The following is a 21,201-nucleotide window of genomic DNA, read 5'->3' on the forward strand; positions in this document are numbered from 1 at the left end:
ACGCCCCGAATCAAAAACGCATCAAGCGAAGTGAAGCGCGTATTTATCTCAAAAATTATCTAGGTCCGTCGGCTGTGCAAGGTGATTTTGCGTGTTAAGATAACAATGCAATTATATTGCAAGTTCTGCGGTTTATCCACTGAAAACGTCGAGTTTTTATCAAACATATTCAGTTACACAAAAAAGAAAAGAAGTTCGAGTGCCTTTTCGACCACTGTCAGGTCGTTTTTAAATCGTTTGACTTGTTTTTGCAGTATATTCTTGACTCATAATTCCACGAAGCTTCGACCCAGTAAATGGTGGACCTATTCTGAATTTTGATGAAAATTCTCTTAATTGAATTTTATTTGTATCTTCCATTTCACGAAACTAGATAATGAGTCGATAATTTGTTGATAAGAAACTGCGTGACGAATCGCAGTAAGGTTATTTTTATATCAGGATTAAAAATTAGTTTCAATTTTAATAGACAAATGTAATTTCACAGCGTTCTTGTAAGTTTCCATGTCGCACGTAATTTTGCTGTTGGCCCAATGTAAAATTTCGTTTTTGAATAATTTGGTGTCGTGTAAAAATTAAGAATGAACGCAATAATCGGTTATTTTGTTCGCTTGCATATGTCGGTGTAAGATAACGTAAAATTACAAGAGTTTATCGAAGTGTGTAGCTGGCAGCCCATCGTCTCGGAAGGTCTTACACGCGGCGGCCTTCTCCGCGTACACGTCTGAGCACTCTTTGTTCCACCATGGATTGGGAGGACGCCCGCGTGAGTTCGCGTCTGGTACGCGTTTAGTCTGAGCGGTATCGAGAATCAAGCCAGCCAGGAACCCGTACTCTTCCTCCGGAGGAAGCTCTTGTGTCGTTTCTACTTTTTCGGATATCGCGGACGCGTAGCTCTTCCAATCAACAGGGACAGGTCTAAGGTTCTCGGACGCGCTGGAGGGGCAGGAATCCATGTCATTTCACCCGTGTTCAAAATGGTCATATTGAAGTTGCCGCAAAGCTCAATAATTGAGGTAGAACGATTATCGTCATGAAGGCAACCCCATGCCGTACCGTGCGAGTTGAAGTCACCTAAAACTAGCCTCTGTGCGGGGAGGAGTTTCACAATATCGCAAAGCCGTCGGTGGCTATCTGAGGCCCTTGGGTGGATGTAGGTGGAAGCAATGCAAAGGTCTTTACTTTTAATTCTGGTTTGGCAAGCGATAACTTCAATACCTGGTGTCAAGAGGAGGTCGATTCGATTGAATGAATAGAGCTTTTTGATCCCAAAAAGTACTACTCCTTAAGAGTCTTCTTGATCCAAGCGAGTAATGTTAAAATTGTGTCTATTCCTGAAGTAAGCCTTTTCTCGCATAGTGCAAATGCATCGCCTTTCAAGTTATTTAGTAAGATTTTAAAGGTATCGATTTTTGGGATAATGCTTCTGCAATTCCATTGTAGAGCAGTGATTAAATCCGTGACCTCGTTCGATGTATTAGCCATCGAATGATACATTCGCTGAAAGGAGGGGCCATTTCACAGTGAACTGTATCAAGAATGTTTTTACTGCGGGGAGAAAGCTTATCAAGATGCTTTTAAGGGGGTCAGATATATTTAAAGCTGTAAGAATACGCTCCATAATGTCAGAGAAATTTATTAAGCCAGCGCTGGTTTCTTTCTGTGGCAGATATATGGGAACACTTGGGGTTAATTATGTTCCTGGAAGTGCAGGGAACTCCTTTTCTAACCTTAGGTTTCTGAGACCGAGAGCGAGTTGCTTCGGTTTTGCACCAGTACTTCGTTGAGTGGTTCTTTTAGGGAGGCCATGAAGAGACACCTTCTGGCCTTTACGACGAAGCTTGGGAGAGGAAATGTTCCTCCTTTTTCTGTTGCTTCTAGGCACAGAATAAGATGTTCCCTCCTCAGGGCCGTCTTAAGATTACGCGGGGCCCCTGGGTACTATTGAATTGAACAAGTATAAAAAGCTCGAGTATGAGTATGATAAAAAAATGATAAGTGGGATTTAAAACATATGGAGAACAAAGGCAACTTCAGATTTCCACAACCAGGTGTCGTTACTAGTGTCCAAATATTCTCGAAAATCGTTAGATGATCTGAGAAAATCGCAAAAAGTTATTTGTTTTTCTGACCTATCCGACTGAACGGCCTAACACACTATATGCGGTGGTGGGAGTTTAAACTCAGGTGAACTGCGTACAGTGTAATGGACTGACCAACTACGCTATAGTGTGCTCAGATGGTGTAATCTGTCTTTCATAGTTGCAAGACGTTGTTTGAGCTTTCGTCATTTGTCCATAAACTAAGGTTTTGATTTTAGCAAGGAAAACTGAATTTTAAAATTATTTTATTTCAGCAGCACAGGAATGCTCTACTTTTGCACCATACAAGAATATTTATAAAAAAATTTAAGCTACAAAATGTCCCAGGTACTTCAAATATCCTCAAATGCATGCCACGGTGTCTTTTTTTAACAACTTTATGCAAAAAAATTCAGCATCTCTGAAACTTCAGGATATGAAAGAATGGGCTTTCCCCTTTCATTTGAAACCAAAATCAAAATAATCCGTCGGGGGGTCCAGAGCAACTTTTTTTTTTGAAGTTTTTTTTCGTGAAAACATAGATTTTACAATGGAACTAGTTCATATTTCTGTCCCTAGATGGTGTTTTAGACATTCGAACAACACTAAAAGTGAGAATCTGATAGATTATTTAATTGTCTACAACTTTGTTACCAACTAAAAACCGATTTGAAATTATCCCGAAAAGTAGTTTAATATTTTAACGAATTCTAAGTCTAAGTTAGTTTCACAGAAGACATCTTTTAGCTGAAAATTATAATTCCCTGATACAGGGCACCATTCATATTTTTGGAATGAGAAGTTTTAGATGAGTGTTGACCAAACTAGTATGATATAAATATTCTTTTTCATGATGGTGATTCCTCCCGCAGAAACAGCCTTTTCAATTATGTATGCCTTCTTTTTCATTTTTTCGATTGTTCTCAGGGATGACTGATAACTATTCTTACATGAATCTCCTACTCTGTTAGCATCTTCATATAAAATTGACTTGTCCTGAACTTCAACCTTTATATTTGAACAAACTCAATAAAACTTTTAACGCGCCATTGCAATATTTCGCGGATTTCATTGCAACGCTTGGTTAAAAACGCTGATTATCCGTTTTCAAAATTAACTCAATGTGACAAACAGTGAACTTTGAGTTTTTGAAGTTTGAGTTTTTGGATCAAGATAATTTTTTGGGATATATTCGAGGACTTCTATGTATATAAGGTTATTGTTGTACTCAAATCATATTTTGTTTTCAAAAGTAATACATATCGTATAATCTAGGATCAATTTAGTAACGATATCTCGCATAATTGATAGGAAATAACCGTAAAATCCAACTGCCACAATATACTTTGCGGAGAAAATTTGAATAAATCATTTCACACTAACCACTAATTTGGACAGTTACAGCTGTGGTTTGCGTTAAATTAGAAACGGTGTGTCCCGACATTTCGTCTTGAACGAAATTAGCTGACCTTAGCGATCGTAACCTAAATTATACGACGTATGGTCCTTTCTAAAAAACCCGTGTAACAAAACAGAAATGTAAGCAAACCCTTGTAACCAAGCAATACCTTCCGATGAATGGTAGTCCCTTCGAACCTATCGGGAAAGATTACAAACCAAAAGCACAAATAGTTTTCTGACTCTGTCAAACATTCTAATTGTCAGAAGTTCAATTAGAATTGTCAACGTAATCCCGTCTAATATTTTCATGCCACTAAACCCAATTTTTTTTTTGGAAGTGCGAGAAAACATATTTCCAAACCACTAGGCCTCGTGTGAAACTATCTTAGATATAACTTTGTTAAAATCTTAAACAACTTTTCCGGATGATTTCAGATCAATTTTTAGTGGTCAACAAACTTGTAGAAAATTAAATTTTCACTTTTAGTGTTGTTTGTATGTATAAAGCACCATCTATGGACAGAAATATGCACTATCTCCAGTAGTAAAACCTATATTGTTACGAAAAAAAATTCAAAAAAAAAAGTTGCTCTGGACCCCCCGACGGATTATTTTGATCTTAGTTTCAAATGAAAGGGGAAAGCCCATTCTTTCATATTCCGAAGTTTCAGAGATGCTGAATTTTTTTGCATAAAATTGTTCTAATAAATACACCGTGCATGCACATTTGCAGTGACTCATTTAATCACATATAGGGTAAAGCTAGGGTTGATGCGTGTAGGCACTTTCACAAGGGCATTTCTAAACATCTCTATTGAGATTTAACGAACCTTTGTCCTCACGACAGGTTAATTATTTTTTTTGATAGGGCGCAGTGTAGCAAAAACAACATTATTGGTTCTGTGTCAATCTAAGACTAATCGAGCAGAGTGAAACATGCCAAATCCGGCCAAAAAGTGTCAAACCTTCACTTCCAGAACTCATGAAGTTACTTTTGGGCGCTTCCACGTGAATTCGTCGGGTGACAGACCTGAATGTGACGAAGAAATAAATATTTTGCCATATTCGCAGATCGCTTGCCAAACAAGGTTTTCTAGTTAGTTGGCTAAGGTCGGGTGCCTCTTCCATACTTTGTATACGTGGTCTACCAATCGGTACATTGTTGTTGTTAAAATTAAATTGAAAGTTGAATCCAAATATTGGATTGACGTTTGAATCTGTTCAATAGTCATGCAGTGCCTCGTTTCGATCAGTTGGGATACGCTGTGCGGTTCATAGCAGCTACCGATATTCTTACCCACACGCTAAACAGTTATGACCAATTCAGATGGCCCAGTGAGCCCATGCGTAAAGACGGTACTGTCCCTCCTGGGGTTCATCACAGTCGCCTTCGTCAGTAGACAAGTTGGTGTAGATGTTCGTAGAGGCCGGTGGCGTAGCTATCTTAAGCATTTCTGCAAAAGATCGCTTAGAACGTTCCTGAAGGGCTTGAGATTCTCCTCGCGTTATTTGTACGTGGGACATGCCGGGAGATCATGTAGGTTTCCCCCACAGTAAAGACACTTTTCGACATCGCTTTCACAGGAATCATCCGCATGATTTCCACCGCATTTCCCACAACGGGCTTTATTGCTACAATGGGAGGCTGTGTGTCCCAATTGTTTGCAATTAGTACAGTTCATGACCCGCAGCACAAAGAGGCGAGCAGGTAGACGAACCTTGTCAAAGAGGAGGTAATTTGGTAGAGCAGAACCGGCGAAGGTAACCCGATAAGAGTCTGAGTTGACGGCTTAAGCATGGGGTCTTTAAAACAGCCATGTTTCAGCAGGTCTTCGCAAGTCAGACTCGAATCGGAGACTACCCCGCAGACTTCAACCCTGTTAGCTGGAATATACATCCTGTACTCCTTCGTAAAGGGCCCTTAGCCAGCAATATCATTTGCCTGATTTAAACTGTTTTCAACCAGCCGAAGCTTACCAGGGTGAATTTTTGATATTTCTGTCACGGCCGAATACCGGTCTGTCAGAACGCGAGAAATCTGCAATAGATTCAAACACTTTTTGTCATTGGTCCGAAAGACGGTGGCCGAGCTTGGATATTCTTTGAGCCGGGGAGCCGATTTTGTTTCGACGTCCATCTCACCTTGAGATGAGCCGCCGTCAGGGGAAGTCATTTTTGCACGAGCCTATTGCCCAGTGCACGTTAGTAAGAGAACAAAAAAGGGGAAACGTAAAATAATACACAAAATAAATAATGCAATTCTATAAACAGCCTTTCCAAACTGATTAATTGACAGGACATAAACAAAGCACTACAAAGAGAAATTTTGCAAAATTAGTTTCATTTTTGTTCCGCGGAAACAAACAGTTGTGGGTACTACAAAAATTCTGTGTTAACTATAATTAATCACGTTAAACGTGTATACTACCGCAGAAAATCAAATTTCTATGGATACTGATCATAAGCTGATTTTGTGTATTTATTACATATTTTTCATTCAGTTTAATTCAGGTGCAACTTTAAAACATACTATCAAAAAAACTGACTGCATAACCTACGCTTTATCAGAAATAAAATATCAGTTTCTATAAACCAAACCAAATTCCAATTATTTTTGTATCACGCCACTCTCCACATGGCAACGGTTCAGTGAACTATGCCCTCCCCTTGTTCTGTGATTCATGTGCGTTAATGGTCCTTTCAACATAAATACCATTCAAAATACATGTCACTGATCATCCTACCTGATTTGAACGCCTCGCTCCGCACAAGCCTTCTGCTGCTTCCAATCAGTAGTAGCAACAGCAGCGGTACCACCACCGCCTCAAATTGTTTCCGGAATTCCATTTTGCTTTGACACGAAATGCACCTTTGCCTCACTAACTATTCACAGAATCATGAAAATACAGGAAATATGCTCCACATGTATATATACGGCTCGATACGATTAAAATACTACACTGATCACAAACAAATACACGCGCGCACATACACACACAGAGCCTGACGCAATTGATAAATATTTGCCTTATTACTTTTTTATACCGAAATGATCAGCACCGGAACAAACTCCCGTTCATTGTGCTGCAGGACGCGACCGAGTTGGTTTATATTTTTCTCGCCCTGAAACGGGTGCTTTACGTTCCTACCACAGTCGGCGACTTTTCCTCGGGAAGCAAAGTGCACATGCCACGCACCGACCCACCGCTGAAAAAGTGTCTGATGAGCTTTCTTCGTCTGACTACCACATACACACACTCACACGGTTTTAATGCTCTTCCGCGAAACGGGGAAAATAACGAGAATTACCAATATTATTTCTATGGCTGGTAAACACTTGCAGCACGGCTCATGATAATAATATTTACTTTTTATGTTTATGTATTGTGAAATCGGAGCGGACCGGAACGGAGTGCAGTAGTTACCACCGGGTCGGAAATGCTTTCAAGTGAGCTTTTGAAGGGTGCTAATTAAACGGCTGACGTGCATCGATTTCACGTCTCGTTACTCTTCGTTCTTTAGCCCCCGTTCACTCCACTAGGTGCACCGTTCGCTCATCATCATCATCATCGGGAAATAGACTAGGGAATGTTTTGAGCAAAATAGTTGCACGACTTTCGAACCGTTGATGGTGCTAATCAGCGGCACCCGCATTACAATTTTCAAAACTGATGCCTTCATTTGCTAGGATCCAATTTCAAGCACCTGCGATGGAGATACATGTTGAATGGATCTCGTTTCGTTTGTTTTCCACCGGATTTCTGTTGCCTTCAGGTAGCGTCGTCATACGCGTAACTATAGTCTGAAATGAAAGACAAAATATGTTCAATTTTAGAACGCATGATTACTATTTTATTTTATTTATTAGATATAAGATTGTTTCTGTATGTTGGACAAAGAAAACACAATTTGAGTGCTGGTGGGCCTAGACCGCATATTGTTTTTCGGAAAGTAGAAGAAAAATGATGAAAATGGCGTGGTTTGTTTCTCGGATCGATATTTGTGAGCACGTAAAAATTTGTTATCGATTATAAAAAATAGCCACCCAGTGGGATTGAAAATTAAGTGACCTAAGTGAATACACCCAGGTTTTTTACGTGTTTTTTGCGCTGTTTTTACTAACTTTTTTTACGCGGATTTTCCAATTAACACGTTTTTTTACTCGGATTTTCCAATTAACGCGGTTTTTGCAAAAAGTATTCTTTTTGCATGCAAAATACTTAGAATTTTTTCTGAAAAAAATTTCTGAGTCCTTTTAAATGCAAAGAACTTAGAAGAATTTTGGTAGCTTTTATTTTGGGCGGATTTCGCAATTAACACGGCTTTTGTAAAAAATTTTGAGTGCAAAAGGACGCCATTTTGAAATCAAAGATGGCGACTTCCGGTTTAGCTAAATTCGCTACAACCCAATCAATATGGGTATTTTCGGAATGTTCTTGAAGAGTAGGTGCCAGAAATTGATTTTGACGCCATTCGATATAACCCAATCAATATGGGTATTTTTGGAAGTTGAAGTTGTAGTACAAATAGTTTTAATTAAACAGTTGAATTTACTTAAACTTAAGCAATATGTTCAATTTGAATAAATTCAATCCCCCAACTCACACCACATATGTACGTCTCTTTCTACTCTCTCTTCCGCACTCTTCTGGATGAACACATAAAAATATTTTACATTTTGCTGGGTTATGATTAGTTCTTATATTTGAGGGTGATTTAGATGATTGCCTAGATTTTTCATGCTGAAATTTCGGTAAACCGGAAGTCGCCATCTAGAATTTTAAAATGACGCCAAACATCGACGTTTGTCTGCTACTCGTCAAAACCATTCCGAAAATACTCATGTTGATTGAGTTGTAGAGAATCTCGCTAAGCCGGAAGTCGCCATCTGGGATTTGAAAATTGCGCAAAAATAAATTTTTCATGGAAAACCTTGCGGGAAAGATGCAGATTTATTTATTTCTTGCACCTACTCTTCAAGACCATTCCGAAAATATCTATATTGATTGAGTTAGCGAATTTTGCTAAACCGGAAGTCGCCATCTTTGATTTCACAATGGCGTTAACAATCAATTTCTAGCACCTACTCTTCAAGACCATACCGAAAATACCCATATTGTTGGGGTGTGGGCCATAAGAACTCTTGCGGACCCGTCTCTTCCATCTTTCCGAAAATCTTCTAAATCTTTTGCATTCAAAAGGACTTAGAATATTTTTTGCAAAAACCATGTTAATTGCGAATCCGCGCAAAATAAAAACTGCCAAAATTTTTCTAAGTTCTTTGCATTTAAAAGGACTTAGAAATATTTTTCAGAACAAAGTCTAAGTATTTTGCATTCATAAGGACTTTTTTGCAATTGCGGAATTCGTTCAAAAAAGCTTCCAAAAATATTCTAAGTTGCTGAGAGTTTTTTTACGTGGATTTTACAATCAACGCGGTTTTTAAGCGGTCCCGGTGATAATATGAACGTCTCAGCACTTTTAAACATTCAAACGCGGTCTCAAGCGTTAACCGACAATCCCCCGCACAATCATGTATCGGTTACGTCAGGAAATCTCTACCCTTCATTCCATACATTTAGTTATACCAATCAAACAATAAAGCCTATATCCACTAGATAACACGTTCCATGGCAACATGACTGGGAACTCTAGTGATATGGAAGAACCCACTTTGTTCTATAATCTGAACCGTACACGAAAAATTAAATATCAGATTCACGGTCCGCGCGCGACCATTCTAGAACATACCGTAAACCGGGGTGACATTGATCACTTTTATGAAGTAATCATTATATATTTTTAGACGCAACACATTTTTTTCAAGTTTAATATTTTTAAACCATGTACTGATGTATGGAGAACAAGATTGATGGTTTTACCTAAAATTGTCCGCTTACAGCTATTTTTTCAAAAATTATTTCAAGTTGAAGTCCGTTTTCGTGTTCCGGGGTGACTTTGATAACCTGCATGTTCACCCACATTAAGTTATTGATGTCAATGTTTTTCATTCAAATGTTTGCCTAAACTAATTCTGGAAAGATACTCATTGTTAAATAGATGTTAATTGGTATTATACAAAGTATTTCAATGTACTTAAAATTCGAATAACCAAAATTCGTATAATTTGTGTCCAACTAGAATAAAAGATTCTGAAAACCTTTAAAACTGCTAAAATTATTTTATTTCAGTGTTTTATCAATGTACAAAAAGTTTCATCCATTTTAACACGTTGGAATATTGAACAATAAAAAAATGTTGTGAATTTTAGATTAAAATAATTTAAAATAATTGCCAACTAGTTTTACAAAAAAATGTATTTAAAATAAACAATCTCTTAAAACTAAATTTGGCATATCCCAATCTAAAGGAAAATAAAAACTCGCTTGTAATTTATTACTTTTGCTCAAATCTGAGATTTATTTGTTTTATAAAAAATAGACACTTTACGAAGCTTCGTAAAAATAAGGTAAAGTCAAATTTCGGTTTTTTGAAGTTTTTGTACCCCAAAACCGAACAATATACTCAAAAAGTATAACAAATCAGTATTTTATATGCTTGGAGTAAAAATCATTCTAAATTAAAATGATTCGGTCGACTATTCTGGTTTAATAGGCGATCTACGAAAAAAGTTTCGAGTGATCAAAGACACCCCGATGATCAAAGTCACACGCGAAGTTACATACAGGTTAGCACACGCGACATATAAACGCACACGCGATCGAACACGTAAACGTACAAATGCTCGAATCCTTCGCGATGATACACGCAATCGCGAAGTCCCTATGCCCGCATATACCTGAACCGTACAAATAATATCACATCAAGATTCACGGCCCGCTACAATTGGCCTAAAGTAGTGTTTTAGTGGGCGCCATTGCCTGTCTCGTCTGCAATTGTAGTATGTGATTCTGACAGAGAGTCCTTCCGAGAACCTAGCTCTACAGCTCCAGTTGAACAACTCTCGAAAAAAAATTGAATACTGAGTCCAATCGCGTGCTTAGTTTTTGTACACAAGATAACGCCCTCAAGTGAAAAAAACTAAAATATATGGTCAAAAACTGTTTTTGTGGTCACATAATTCCAAATCCATCAAGTTTGGAGGTTCTGAATAATCTAACAAGTTTTATGACACAATGCAGTGTATCAAATCTTCAAAAGAACATTAGTTAGGAACTTAGTATCATCCCGAAAGGTGTTGATAATGATATTAGAAAAAACTTTGTTGAAGACATGAGAGCTCTATGTATGTAGCATTGCAGATGTAGAGCAATATTTACAAAAATTCGTTGTTCAATTTTATTCAATATAACTTTTTTATGGTATGTTCCAGGGACTTATTCCATGGATTAAATTGTATTTTTCATTCTTCTAAACAACTTTGCAGAAGGGGGACGGGCATAGCGTAGTTAGAAAATCGATCGCCTTGTACGCAGCTCATCTGGGTTCGATTCCCGACCCCGCACATAAGGTTAGCGCATTTTTCCAAAAGAGATTTCTCTAACTCGAAGAGGCGAATGACCCTAAGATTGGAAGCTCTATAACCAAAAAAAAAACTTTGCAGAAGGTTTAACAGATGTAAGAGTTATCGTAAACTGTAATAATGCAACACTGGTCGCAGTGGTTAATATACCCAACAAAGGAATGAAATAACTTGTTTCGAAGCAGATTTATTGCAAATATGACGAATTTCGTGCTAAATCCAATTCAGAGTTGGCAGCACCCTCTAAGATTTTTATGAAATTTTCTGTACGTGAGAACTTTGTCACAAAAAGCCACTTTGCATACTTCGTTTTTGCAAAAATAATCTAGACTGTCTTTTGAAAAGGGTTAAACTTTTTTTTACCAATTTTTTCTAATGGCTATAAACCGAAAATGAAAAATCCTACAAAAAAATGTTGTAGGAGTGATTTTCACAAAATTAGTCAAATTTTTTAATAAAAATATTGAAAAAATTCTTCATCGACTTCTGAACTGAAAAAAATCGATTTTAAAAATTTAAAGTCGATTTACAAAAAAAAAATTAATTTGGACGAAATTTTGTTCCAAGATAGGTAATTATGTTCCCTACCTACCGTCAAAAATTCAAGTTGGGCACTAGGGTGGGACAAAAAATAGATTCCAGCTCCGAGTAACTTTTTGGGTCCCATTTTGCTCCCAGAACAACTCTGCAAAATTTTAGCTCGGTCGGTGAAACTATATTTTTGCGCCCACTGTTTAAAGTTTACATGGGATTTTGGATCCAAAAAGTTACTCGAAGCGAAATTACATCCCATTGTGGGAACATCTTCTAATGTTCCTATAAATTTTCGAAAGAGGAAAATCAGTTTTCTCTACTAAGCTTCCTCGTAAAGGGTTGAGAGTGTTCCTTGAAGGGTGCTGTTACAAAACCGAAGTAAGTGGTTCCTGGTCTCGGTAATCTTAGAAACTAGCAGAAATTCCCCCATGGGACATCAAAAACTCCTTAACTCCTATAAGTGTCCTTATATTTCAGTCCCTACATTTTCCCCCAGGTTTTACACAATGCATTTGCATTACGATTAAAGGACATACGAAACGAGTACACGACGCGAACAACCGTGAACAGTCTCCTACCTCGTGTTGGGCAGAGATTACTTAGAATTTTATGCGAAAGGGACTTTTAAAGGTCGGACCGCCCGAATTTTTCCCAATATATGAAAGCTGAAAAACGCGATTACTGGCACCGGTCCGTCGACGGATTAACGAACAGATCATCAGAGAAACAATGTTTCGTGTGGTGGCTAGGGCCTACGATTTATCCTGTGATTGGAATACACGGAACGTTCGTTATATGATGACAGCTATGCATCGCTTTTATGCGGTGTGTTGAGGTCGTGGAAAGCGGTCTCTACGCTTGGGGTGGCAGTTATCGCGAAATTGAACATGTTGTCTGGTCGTGCGCTAAGTATTCTGGTACCAGATCTCCGTTAAACGAATCCCTTCGTTTCAGTCCAGTCCGAGATGATATACGAAATTCGTTACTGATACTTTTTGCATGTATCAGGCAATTGGAAAATTGGATTCTGAGATGTTTATGACTTTCATTGGTTCAGTTTTCAATAAAAATACACTGAAAAAAAAATCAGTTTGAGCAAGGAAACTTAACTTTTTTTTCTTAAAAGTGCCCAACTTGAATTTTTGACGATAGCTAGGGAACAAAAATCCACCTACTTTGGAACAAAATTTCATCCAAATCAAAGATGGGTTTTTTTTTTGGAAATCGACTTTAAATTTTTAAAATCGATTTTTTTCAGTGTTGAAGTCGATGAAGATTTTTTTCAATATTTTTATTCAAAAATTTGACTAATTTTGCGAAAATCACTTCTACAACTCAAGGAAGTACGATTTGGCGTGCTCTTAAGCTTAGCTTACCAACCGTCCTTATTGAAAAGGACATATCGGAAGTGTCCAACTAACCAATAAACTGCACATAAGGCTGCACTAAAGAGCCGTTAAGCGGATGCTGCTATAGTACCAGAAAAGGCTAAATATAGGAGTAGTATTGTGCAGAGATTGTCAGCCCATTTTCTGCATTACTAATGCTATTATACAGCACCAATTCATAAATGTGATACTTGGAAGCCTGATATCAGCACTACTCATGCTATTAGAAAGCTTCAATTGGCTATCATGTTTTTGCAACGTTTTCTTATTTTCCTTTTTGGTTATAATGACCAAAAATTATAAAGGGCGAACATGAAATTATTGCGACACCGAAAATGTCATGCCAATTTTCTTATAATGTTTAAAATCAAACCAAAAATTTAGGGTGGTTTTATGCATATATTTACTTCAAAAATCAAAAGAAAAGTTAATCGATGGAGCCTTGAGTGTAAAATTGAACGCATTTTCGCTTGATGCTCTCCATCAAAATCTTTACAGTGTCATCCGGTACCAGTTTCTCAGATTTTTCCATTTTTTTAACATGTCCTTCTCGCCTTTGAATGTCTTCTTGCTCTTCCGAAGTTCCCGCTTCATCATTGCCCAGTACTGCTCCACCGGGCGCAGCTCCGGACAGTTTGGCGGATTCATGTCCTTTGGAACAATATGGACAGAATTGGCCTCATACCACTCCAGGACACTTTTAGAATAGTGGCATGATGCCAAATCTGGCCAAAATAGCGGAGCTTCGTCGCGTTGCTGCAAGAACGGCAAAAGGCGCTTCTCGAGGCACTCAGATGTGTATCTCGCTATTTACTGTGCTCTTTGTCACTAAAGGCTCACTCCCCAGTCCGCAAGAGCAGATGGCCTGCCAAATGAGATATTTGGAGGCGAACTTCGAAATTTTCTACTTCTTAAATTTGTCGTCCACACAGAACTTGCTCTTGCCGGTGAAAAACTCCAACCCCGGAATTTGATTACAATCGGCTTTTATATACGTTTCGTCGTCCATCACACAGCAGCCATATTTTGTCAGCATCTTCTCGTAGAGCTTCCGTGCCCAAGTTTTAGCTGTCGATTGTTGGCGTTCATCGCGATTTGGGAAGCTCTGTACCTTGTATGTATGTAGTCCAGCTCTCTTTTTTGCATTCTGGACGTAGATCTGCGACATGCCGATCTTTTTAGCCAAATCACGGCTTGAGACGTTGGGATTTGCTTTAATCGTCCGCTTCACCTTTCCCTCCGTCTTTTTGTTCTCCGGTCCCGGTTTTCTTCCAGCTCCTTTGCCGTGGTCCAACGTCAACCGCTCCTGGAATCGCTTCAACACTCTGGAGACGGTTGAATGGTGAATGTTCAAGATTTTTCCCAACTGCCGGTGCGACAGGTCAGGAAATTCCAGGTGTTTGGAAAGAATTTCTTCATAATAGTTGCGTTTCGGCTTCGCCTCTTCAGAAACCGACACTAACACATTGTCGGAATAGATTAGCGCCGGCTTGACGCAAATCCCTTAAAACTAAAACACACTATGTGTTTCAATCAAACGACTGATCAAACGTGATGTCCCGTTCGAGCAGAAGTTCTGTTTATGCCGATGAGACACAAGTGAAGCCGAAACTTGTCTTGGCTTAGCAGGCCTATGCGAAAGCACTATGCTATATTTCACCCTAAGGAGGAAATTTTGGTAAAAACCAAAATTTCTCACTAGGGTGAAAATTTGTTGGTAAAAACCAGTCTTTGTACAGGAGGGCACAAATCCTTATTTCATACTATGTTGCGTTTCTTCTCTCGACTCGCGTTGGTTCACCTCCATTTTCGTTAAATCGAAAAACACGACTTCGAGTTTGACAGCATGTAAACAATACACATCAATGAGAAAGTGTGCAAAATTTGGTTGATTTTTACCCAATGGTAAACAAAGTTATGCCCTGTTGAATGTGTCGCAATAATTTCGTGTTCGCCCTTTAGTCCAGAGAGAATAATCCATTGGATTTGCATCTGGTGAATTTGAGAGCCATTGTATTATCGAAATGAAGTTCGGTACGTCGGTTTTCAGCCATTACTGGCTAGCTCATGCTTTCTGAGCCGGTACAGAGTCTTGTTCAAACGTCGATAGTTTGCAACCTAAGTGTTTGTCCGCCGGTTCTTCAAGGCAACTTCCAGAACGCTTTCCCGAAAAGAAGTCGCATTTACCTTGACGTCAAGCTCGATGAAAATGATTTGAGAGCGTCCAGCTGTAGTTGCAGCGGACCAAAACCATTTTTTGTGGCGGGTGCTGCCTCCTGGTGGCAAACCGATGTCTCAAATTCTCAGGCCCGTGCGCAGAAAATTCTCAAGGAGAGGATTTTGACTTTTTTACATGGTATAAAAGAAAGGTAAAGATTTTTGTTGAGGCTTGGTGGGTCGGGTCTTGTGCACCAAACGACTCAGCTCAACACATTGAGTAAATGTCTATGATCGAGAAGGAACCTTCAAGCAACACCGCTGCTCACTAGCTCGTGTTAGTGTCGGATTGGTTTGTAGTAGTTAAGCCTACCGACTAAACCTAAACCTCTTGTATCTCGTAAACCTTATCCATCCCGGACAATTGTGAGATACTACTTCAGTAAGGATTGTTCTCTTGCTCTTTTTATTTTTGTGTTAATCGATCATTTTTTTTTCCATTGCAGCTTTTTCTTGCTTGTTATCCAACCTTCACTCCATATCTGACCTTCTTTGATCTGCTGTCACCTGTTAAGACTCAAACCGATCCGGAGGTGTCGACCATAGTGATTTATATCTCTTTACAATCACCTTCGGAGGGTTTCTTACCTTTCTTGACGCTACACGTTCCTATTTATCTGCTAGCTGTTGCTGAGAGTTCCTCGGCGGCGGTATTTCTCCCAACACCAATGCCCGCGAGCTATTTAACTGTCAGCCACTCATAAGTGGTGAAATTTTCCAAATTACGATATCCAGATTTTCTCCGATTGAGTTTTTTTTCCTTCTTAGCTCCCGCTGACCGACCTTTGTTGTGTAACTGGTCTACTCACAACTGTTGTTAATTTCGAAACTTGTTGAAGCGTGAACCGATACAGAAAAGCCAACCAACTTGGCTTACATGATATTTTATATGACGACGCGGCTCGTAGTAAAATTTGTTTTCATGGACAGGAAGTGGCCTTAAAATTCTCATATGAACGGTGGATCAAGTAAACCTAATTTCTAAGAGTTTACGAATTGCTCAATTTGAAAAAAATCCCTAGAAAACACGATGTACGGAATTAGACCACTTTCGCTCAAATGAAAGAATTTCTTAAATTTCTCAACGCTAACTTGATACTGTTTCGGTGTAAAATCATGGGCTTTTCACAACTTGTAAGGCTTGACCTTGAGTTCATTCTCCAATATGCGTCTAACGTTGTGGTCGAATATTTTAAGTTCGTTAGTCACTTGATTGGGACTTCGTCATGGATTTCTCTCAAGTTTCGAACCATCTCGGCTGACATTGCAGTCTATGGATGACCACCTCCATGGCATTTTTCTATGTTACTGATTTTATTGTAACGAATTATGGTGCGATAAACAAAATAATTCCTTAACGGAAAGCTGGCTGTGATCAGTAAATATAAAGCGATCATATGCTTTTGTATACTTGTAAACAATACTCCTAACTGTCAAAAATCTAGTTATTTTGTTTTGTACAGCGGTCTATATTCAAGAACTCTACTATTTCGGCCGAGAACTTTGAAACGGGTCCCCTGCATTGAAACGTTAAGCAGTATTCTTCTCCAAAAAGTTTTGAAAAATTCCGGTCCATACTGTATTGGCATGCTTCGAAGCATGGTTTCAAAGATTCCCATTCTTCAGCTAAAATAAAATTTAAACCCTTCCTTGCTTAATAAAGACCTCAAAAATCAAGAAAAAACTTTATTCAAATAGAAAGGCCAGACACCCGAACAATAATTAAAATGCTATAGTCGCTTGAAAACGAATTACCTGCTTTAAAACAGCGGAAAATTTTCTCACCCCCGATATTCACGCCCCGTTGGCCAAAGGCCACAATCTCTCAACATCAAAGCAATGTAGCCACGAACTCCATAGGACAGAAGGAAAAAAAATCCGGACGAACGAACACTCCAGTTTTGCAAACGACAGGGAAAAAATTGTATACAGTGCCCTTCACCCGGCATCGCCTGCTTTGGTTCTGTTCTGGGCTCTGACCGCTGACCGTTTGCCGCAAGTCGCTGGCAGCCAATAGACCGATCTCGATGGCCCTATGGGCACTGGATAGATTAAGTTTGCTGATGTATATGTATGCTGAATTCCGCTGCGTTTCGTTACTAGTCGAGCGCGCTAAAGTGCCAGTAGCAGCGAAAAAAACATATAAATTATACAAATTAATTCCAAGTGAAACATGGCGAACGTCAGCGTCGTCGTCGTCGTCGTAGTCGACGACGACGTCGTTATTCTACTCGCTAGCCTCAGTTCTCTCGCTCGGTCGTCACGGCTCGAATAAGCAATGGTATGACCCGAACACCCGAGCCAACTCCAGAAGCAACAGAAATCAACAGCAGAAATCATAATCTTTCATAAAAATCTCTTTGGCAATCATTACAAGCTCATTTGCCTCTAAATTGCTTGCGCCATTTTCCCCCTCTATCGGGGTGAGAATTTTCCTGCTCTTTGGCCTTTGTGCTTGACTATATGTTTGCTGTGAAGGAAAACGTTCGGTACATAAGCGGATTTCATTTTGTTCTTCCCGTTGGAGCACAATATTACCGGGCGTAAGTCAGGTCGACAGCCGCTCGCTCGGTTCAAAGTTTTCTTATCCACCCCCATCCCCATCGGTGAACGGAATATTGCTGTTTGGTTTCGGTTAAATGATGGAGGTTAGCTTTTTGGCATAATTTTCCTGACCTTCTTAAGTTTTTTTTAATTTTTCGCCAGAATTAGACTGGGATATCTCCGCGGGAAATGGTGTTGTTGTCGCTGTTCATTCCCCAACTTGAACGTGTGTGTATTGTGTTTCTTTGATGTGTAATAGAATGCTTGCAATGCAATCTAACCCAATTTTTTGATTTATAACTTAAAGCACATTGTTTGTGACTAAGCACCATTTAACAATCTACAGGGCAGTATGATTAATTGTGTAGCTCATACTGTTAAGGAGACCAGCGTAGCTTCCACAAATTGTAGTTGCTCGGGATTTTTTCACAAAAGTTGCTTTACAAAAGCATACGCTGCTCAACATATTTTAATTATTTATTAGTGATTATGCAGTTTCATTAATCGCGATAAACGTTAAGCACGTGTGAAACGTTCGAATTCAATCCTAATGAGTCTCTTCGTTTATTAATAACCAATTCTGTGGTGGCCTCTTTACTGAAGTTAGCAAAAAAATGATAAAAGGTACTACTGTAATTAAAAGTAAATTAACACTCTCTTCGTAATTACATAGCAAAGAAAATGACATTTATTATTAATTTATTTTTTCCGCGAACAATTGAATAAGGTACCTAGTGTTATTTGCGCGAGTCGTTACCCCTCCGGAGGTCGCGTAGATGGCTCACTGAACTAACGGCCTCTAGTGCTTAAAGACGGTATAAAATAAGCACTACCGAAATACCTGAAACGACCAGCTTTTTTATGACTAAAATAAAATTGATGACGCTAATTTTTACACTAATTACTAGAACAAGATTGGAGACAATAAGCACGAAAAGAAACTAAAATGTCACCTTTCACGTCAATAATCAAGCAAGAATATTTTTATACTCATGAAGAAATATGGTTAACATGACACAATAATATGGTGCATGTACTACTACAAAATAAATGAAAGTATTTAATATAATGAGAACAATTTATTTAATTGATTTATTGGACTAAAAGTAAGCCAATGAATATGGCAATGAAATTGGTAACTGGTTTCTGATTCTTCTCGCGAACTTTCAACTATTAACCCTCATATATGATTCAGCAGTCATCATTTAACTCAGACAAGATCATGCGTATTCCTCACGCACATTCAATACCAGTGGATTAGTTTCCTAGTTGGTCAAATAAACACTAAACAAACAAAGCAATTAATTTGATCAGTCCTAAGAAATGTCAGCTCGATTGGCATCAACCGGCGGATACGTGTTCCTTTACAATGCCATCAAATTAAAGAAGATTTAAAATTACATACGACATAATATGTGCAATTCTGAATATAATAAAATGAAGATTACTTAATTATTTGCAATAAAATGATTTTTTTTAAAGATGTGAGGTAGGGTGTCTCTTGAAAAATAGGGTGACTTACATTATCGTTTAATGTGTTAATTTCTCGCAAATGCATTGTTCAGGAGATTTTGGAAGCTTTTATTGCAAGCACATTTTCACCGTAGCACTGATGTTTCAATCCCTTTTGTTTTGGGCAGCTGCAACTGATTTTTACAACAAAAATAGTTTTCTTCGAACTATCTTCAAACATTGCAATTTGATTTTCAATCTATCAATTCCATTTAGAAGTTCGACGATTGGTTAGTTATGGAGAACAAAATTTATTTATTTTTTAAAAGAGCTATGATTTGTAAACACAATTGTTCATTAATATTCACGAAAGAAAAGATAACAATCCTAGGAGCGAATGCCATGATAATATTTATCACTATTTTAAGCTTTTTTCATTGTATATTTTCGAAGATTAAGGAATAAAACATTTATTTCTAGATATATATTTCATAAAAAAATGGTAAAATTCATTTTCTCGAGTATTTTTTTTAAATGTCATATTGTGCCATCTACGTAAGTTATAAAGTATAAATGTCTTCAGTACATGTGTTAAAAATATCAAACAAACAACTTTGCCGAAGAAAGTTTTTTGATAGAACACCTCTGTCAAAAGATAGAACTGATCTAGATCTATCTGTATCAAAACCAAAGTTGTCAAAGTAATGATCATTTCACTTTAAGTTACATTGCTAAAGACACTAATCCTCCAGGATATACCCAGGGTGCTCCCTGTACGACGTCTGAATTTGATAAAAACATTGAATAAAATTGAATTTGCTTATTTTTTCCTTTCATCACATTCCATTTTATATATGATTAAAAATCCCTAAAACATTTTTGAAATCGTAAATTTATAATTCAAACTTTAAAAATAAGGTACCATTTTTGGTACGGTTCCTGTTCTGGCAACTGAAAAAATAATGTTGCCAAAACGGAATCCTACTGCAGTACTTATTTCTTATTCGTAGTTGGAAGTACTTATTTCTTTCTAGTCTAGTCTAGTTTAGTCCGCACAAACACAGCCAATACATGTAGGGATCCTGGAAAATTGCAGACGTTCGTCCACAATTTTTCTTGTCATTATTAATGTTTGTGGCACATATTGAATATGACACAAGCATTAAAGAGGCCAGGCCAACTGTGCAGCGTACAAAATAAAGATGATTCAAAATTACACGGCAATCAAATTATTCATTCAATTAATAATTTATTCAACGGATTATTTTGAACCTTGAATAAGGAAGAAACGTGAACAACCGTACACAACCGTTTCAACTTGATGGGGGTTGTAGTCGGAAGTACTTATTTCTTTCTTGATTTTACGGGTCGCTGTTGTAAATACGTCTTTATCGGCATTCACTGTTCTGGTTGTTGGTTCGGAGATACTAGACCAATCGTTATTTTTTCGTTGTTGTTAGACAGGGTGTTAGTTTCAGTTTGATTGTATCTTATCAATTGTTGAAAACTGTTTTTAGGTTGGTTAGAAGTAGATTGATTTTTCTTAGCGACTTCGGAGCATTGTTTTCCCTAATGTGTCCTCTGGTTAGAAAGCTGGCACGTAGGAATCTGACCAGCATTGGTGCTCAGGGTTATTTGCCAAATGTATTTTAACAAGATCGCCGTTGTGGTGCCTAACATTGTAGTTAGTTTCTTCAAAATTAATTCCATCAATAAGGCCCCACTCATCGAGACACCACCAGTGTTCGATCATCTACACAAAGTAGGCCATTTCTGTATGGCACAATGAAAACCAACTGTTGATCGACAATTGGTGCTGCTATACAGATTACTGCACCCTTTGGCTACCTTCTGCTATTCAGCACCACCACTCATTGAGCGCTTTGGCTCCCTTCTCGTGCCATTTAGCATCACTTCCTCGTTGAGCCATTCAGCTCCCAACTTGTTCACGAACTACTCGATCCCTGACAATGGACCTAGCTTACTCCGACGGAAAATTCCCCGTCGAGATATGTACTCCCGAAATAGAGACATCAAGCCAAGTGCCGAGGTCGGTCCGGCGATTCCGCTGAAGCAAGGCGTTCGGTTCACTGGTACCCCG

At 38.4% G+C, this 21,201-nt stretch overlaps 1 protein-coding gene across 2 annotated transcripts in view; it reads right to left on the bottom strand.

Moving 5' to 3' along the window:
* The window catches only part of LOC131684694 (B-cell receptor CD22), a 1,114,748-nt gene that overhangs the window by 1,027,272 nt on the left and 66,275 nt on the right, over positions 1-21,201 (bottom strand). For both annotated transcript variants that reach the window (XM_058967793.1, XM_058967794.1), the window contains exon 2: positions 6,227-7,284. In XM_058967793.1, the coding sequence (XP_058823776.1) occupies positions 6,227-6,329 (103 nt within the window). In that variant the 5' untranslated portion in view covers positions 6,330-7,284. The remainder of the gene's footprint in view (positions 1-6,226; positions 7,285-21,201) is intronic.

The sequence above is a fragment of the Topomyia yanbarensis genome, chromosome 2, assembly GCF_030247195.1.
Source record: "Topomyia yanbarensis strain Yona2022 chromosome 2, ASM3024719v1, whole genome shotgun sequence".
Taxonomy (NCBI): domain Eukaryota; kingdom Metazoa; phylum Arthropoda; class Insecta; order Diptera; family Culicidae; genus Topomyia; species Topomyia yanbarensis.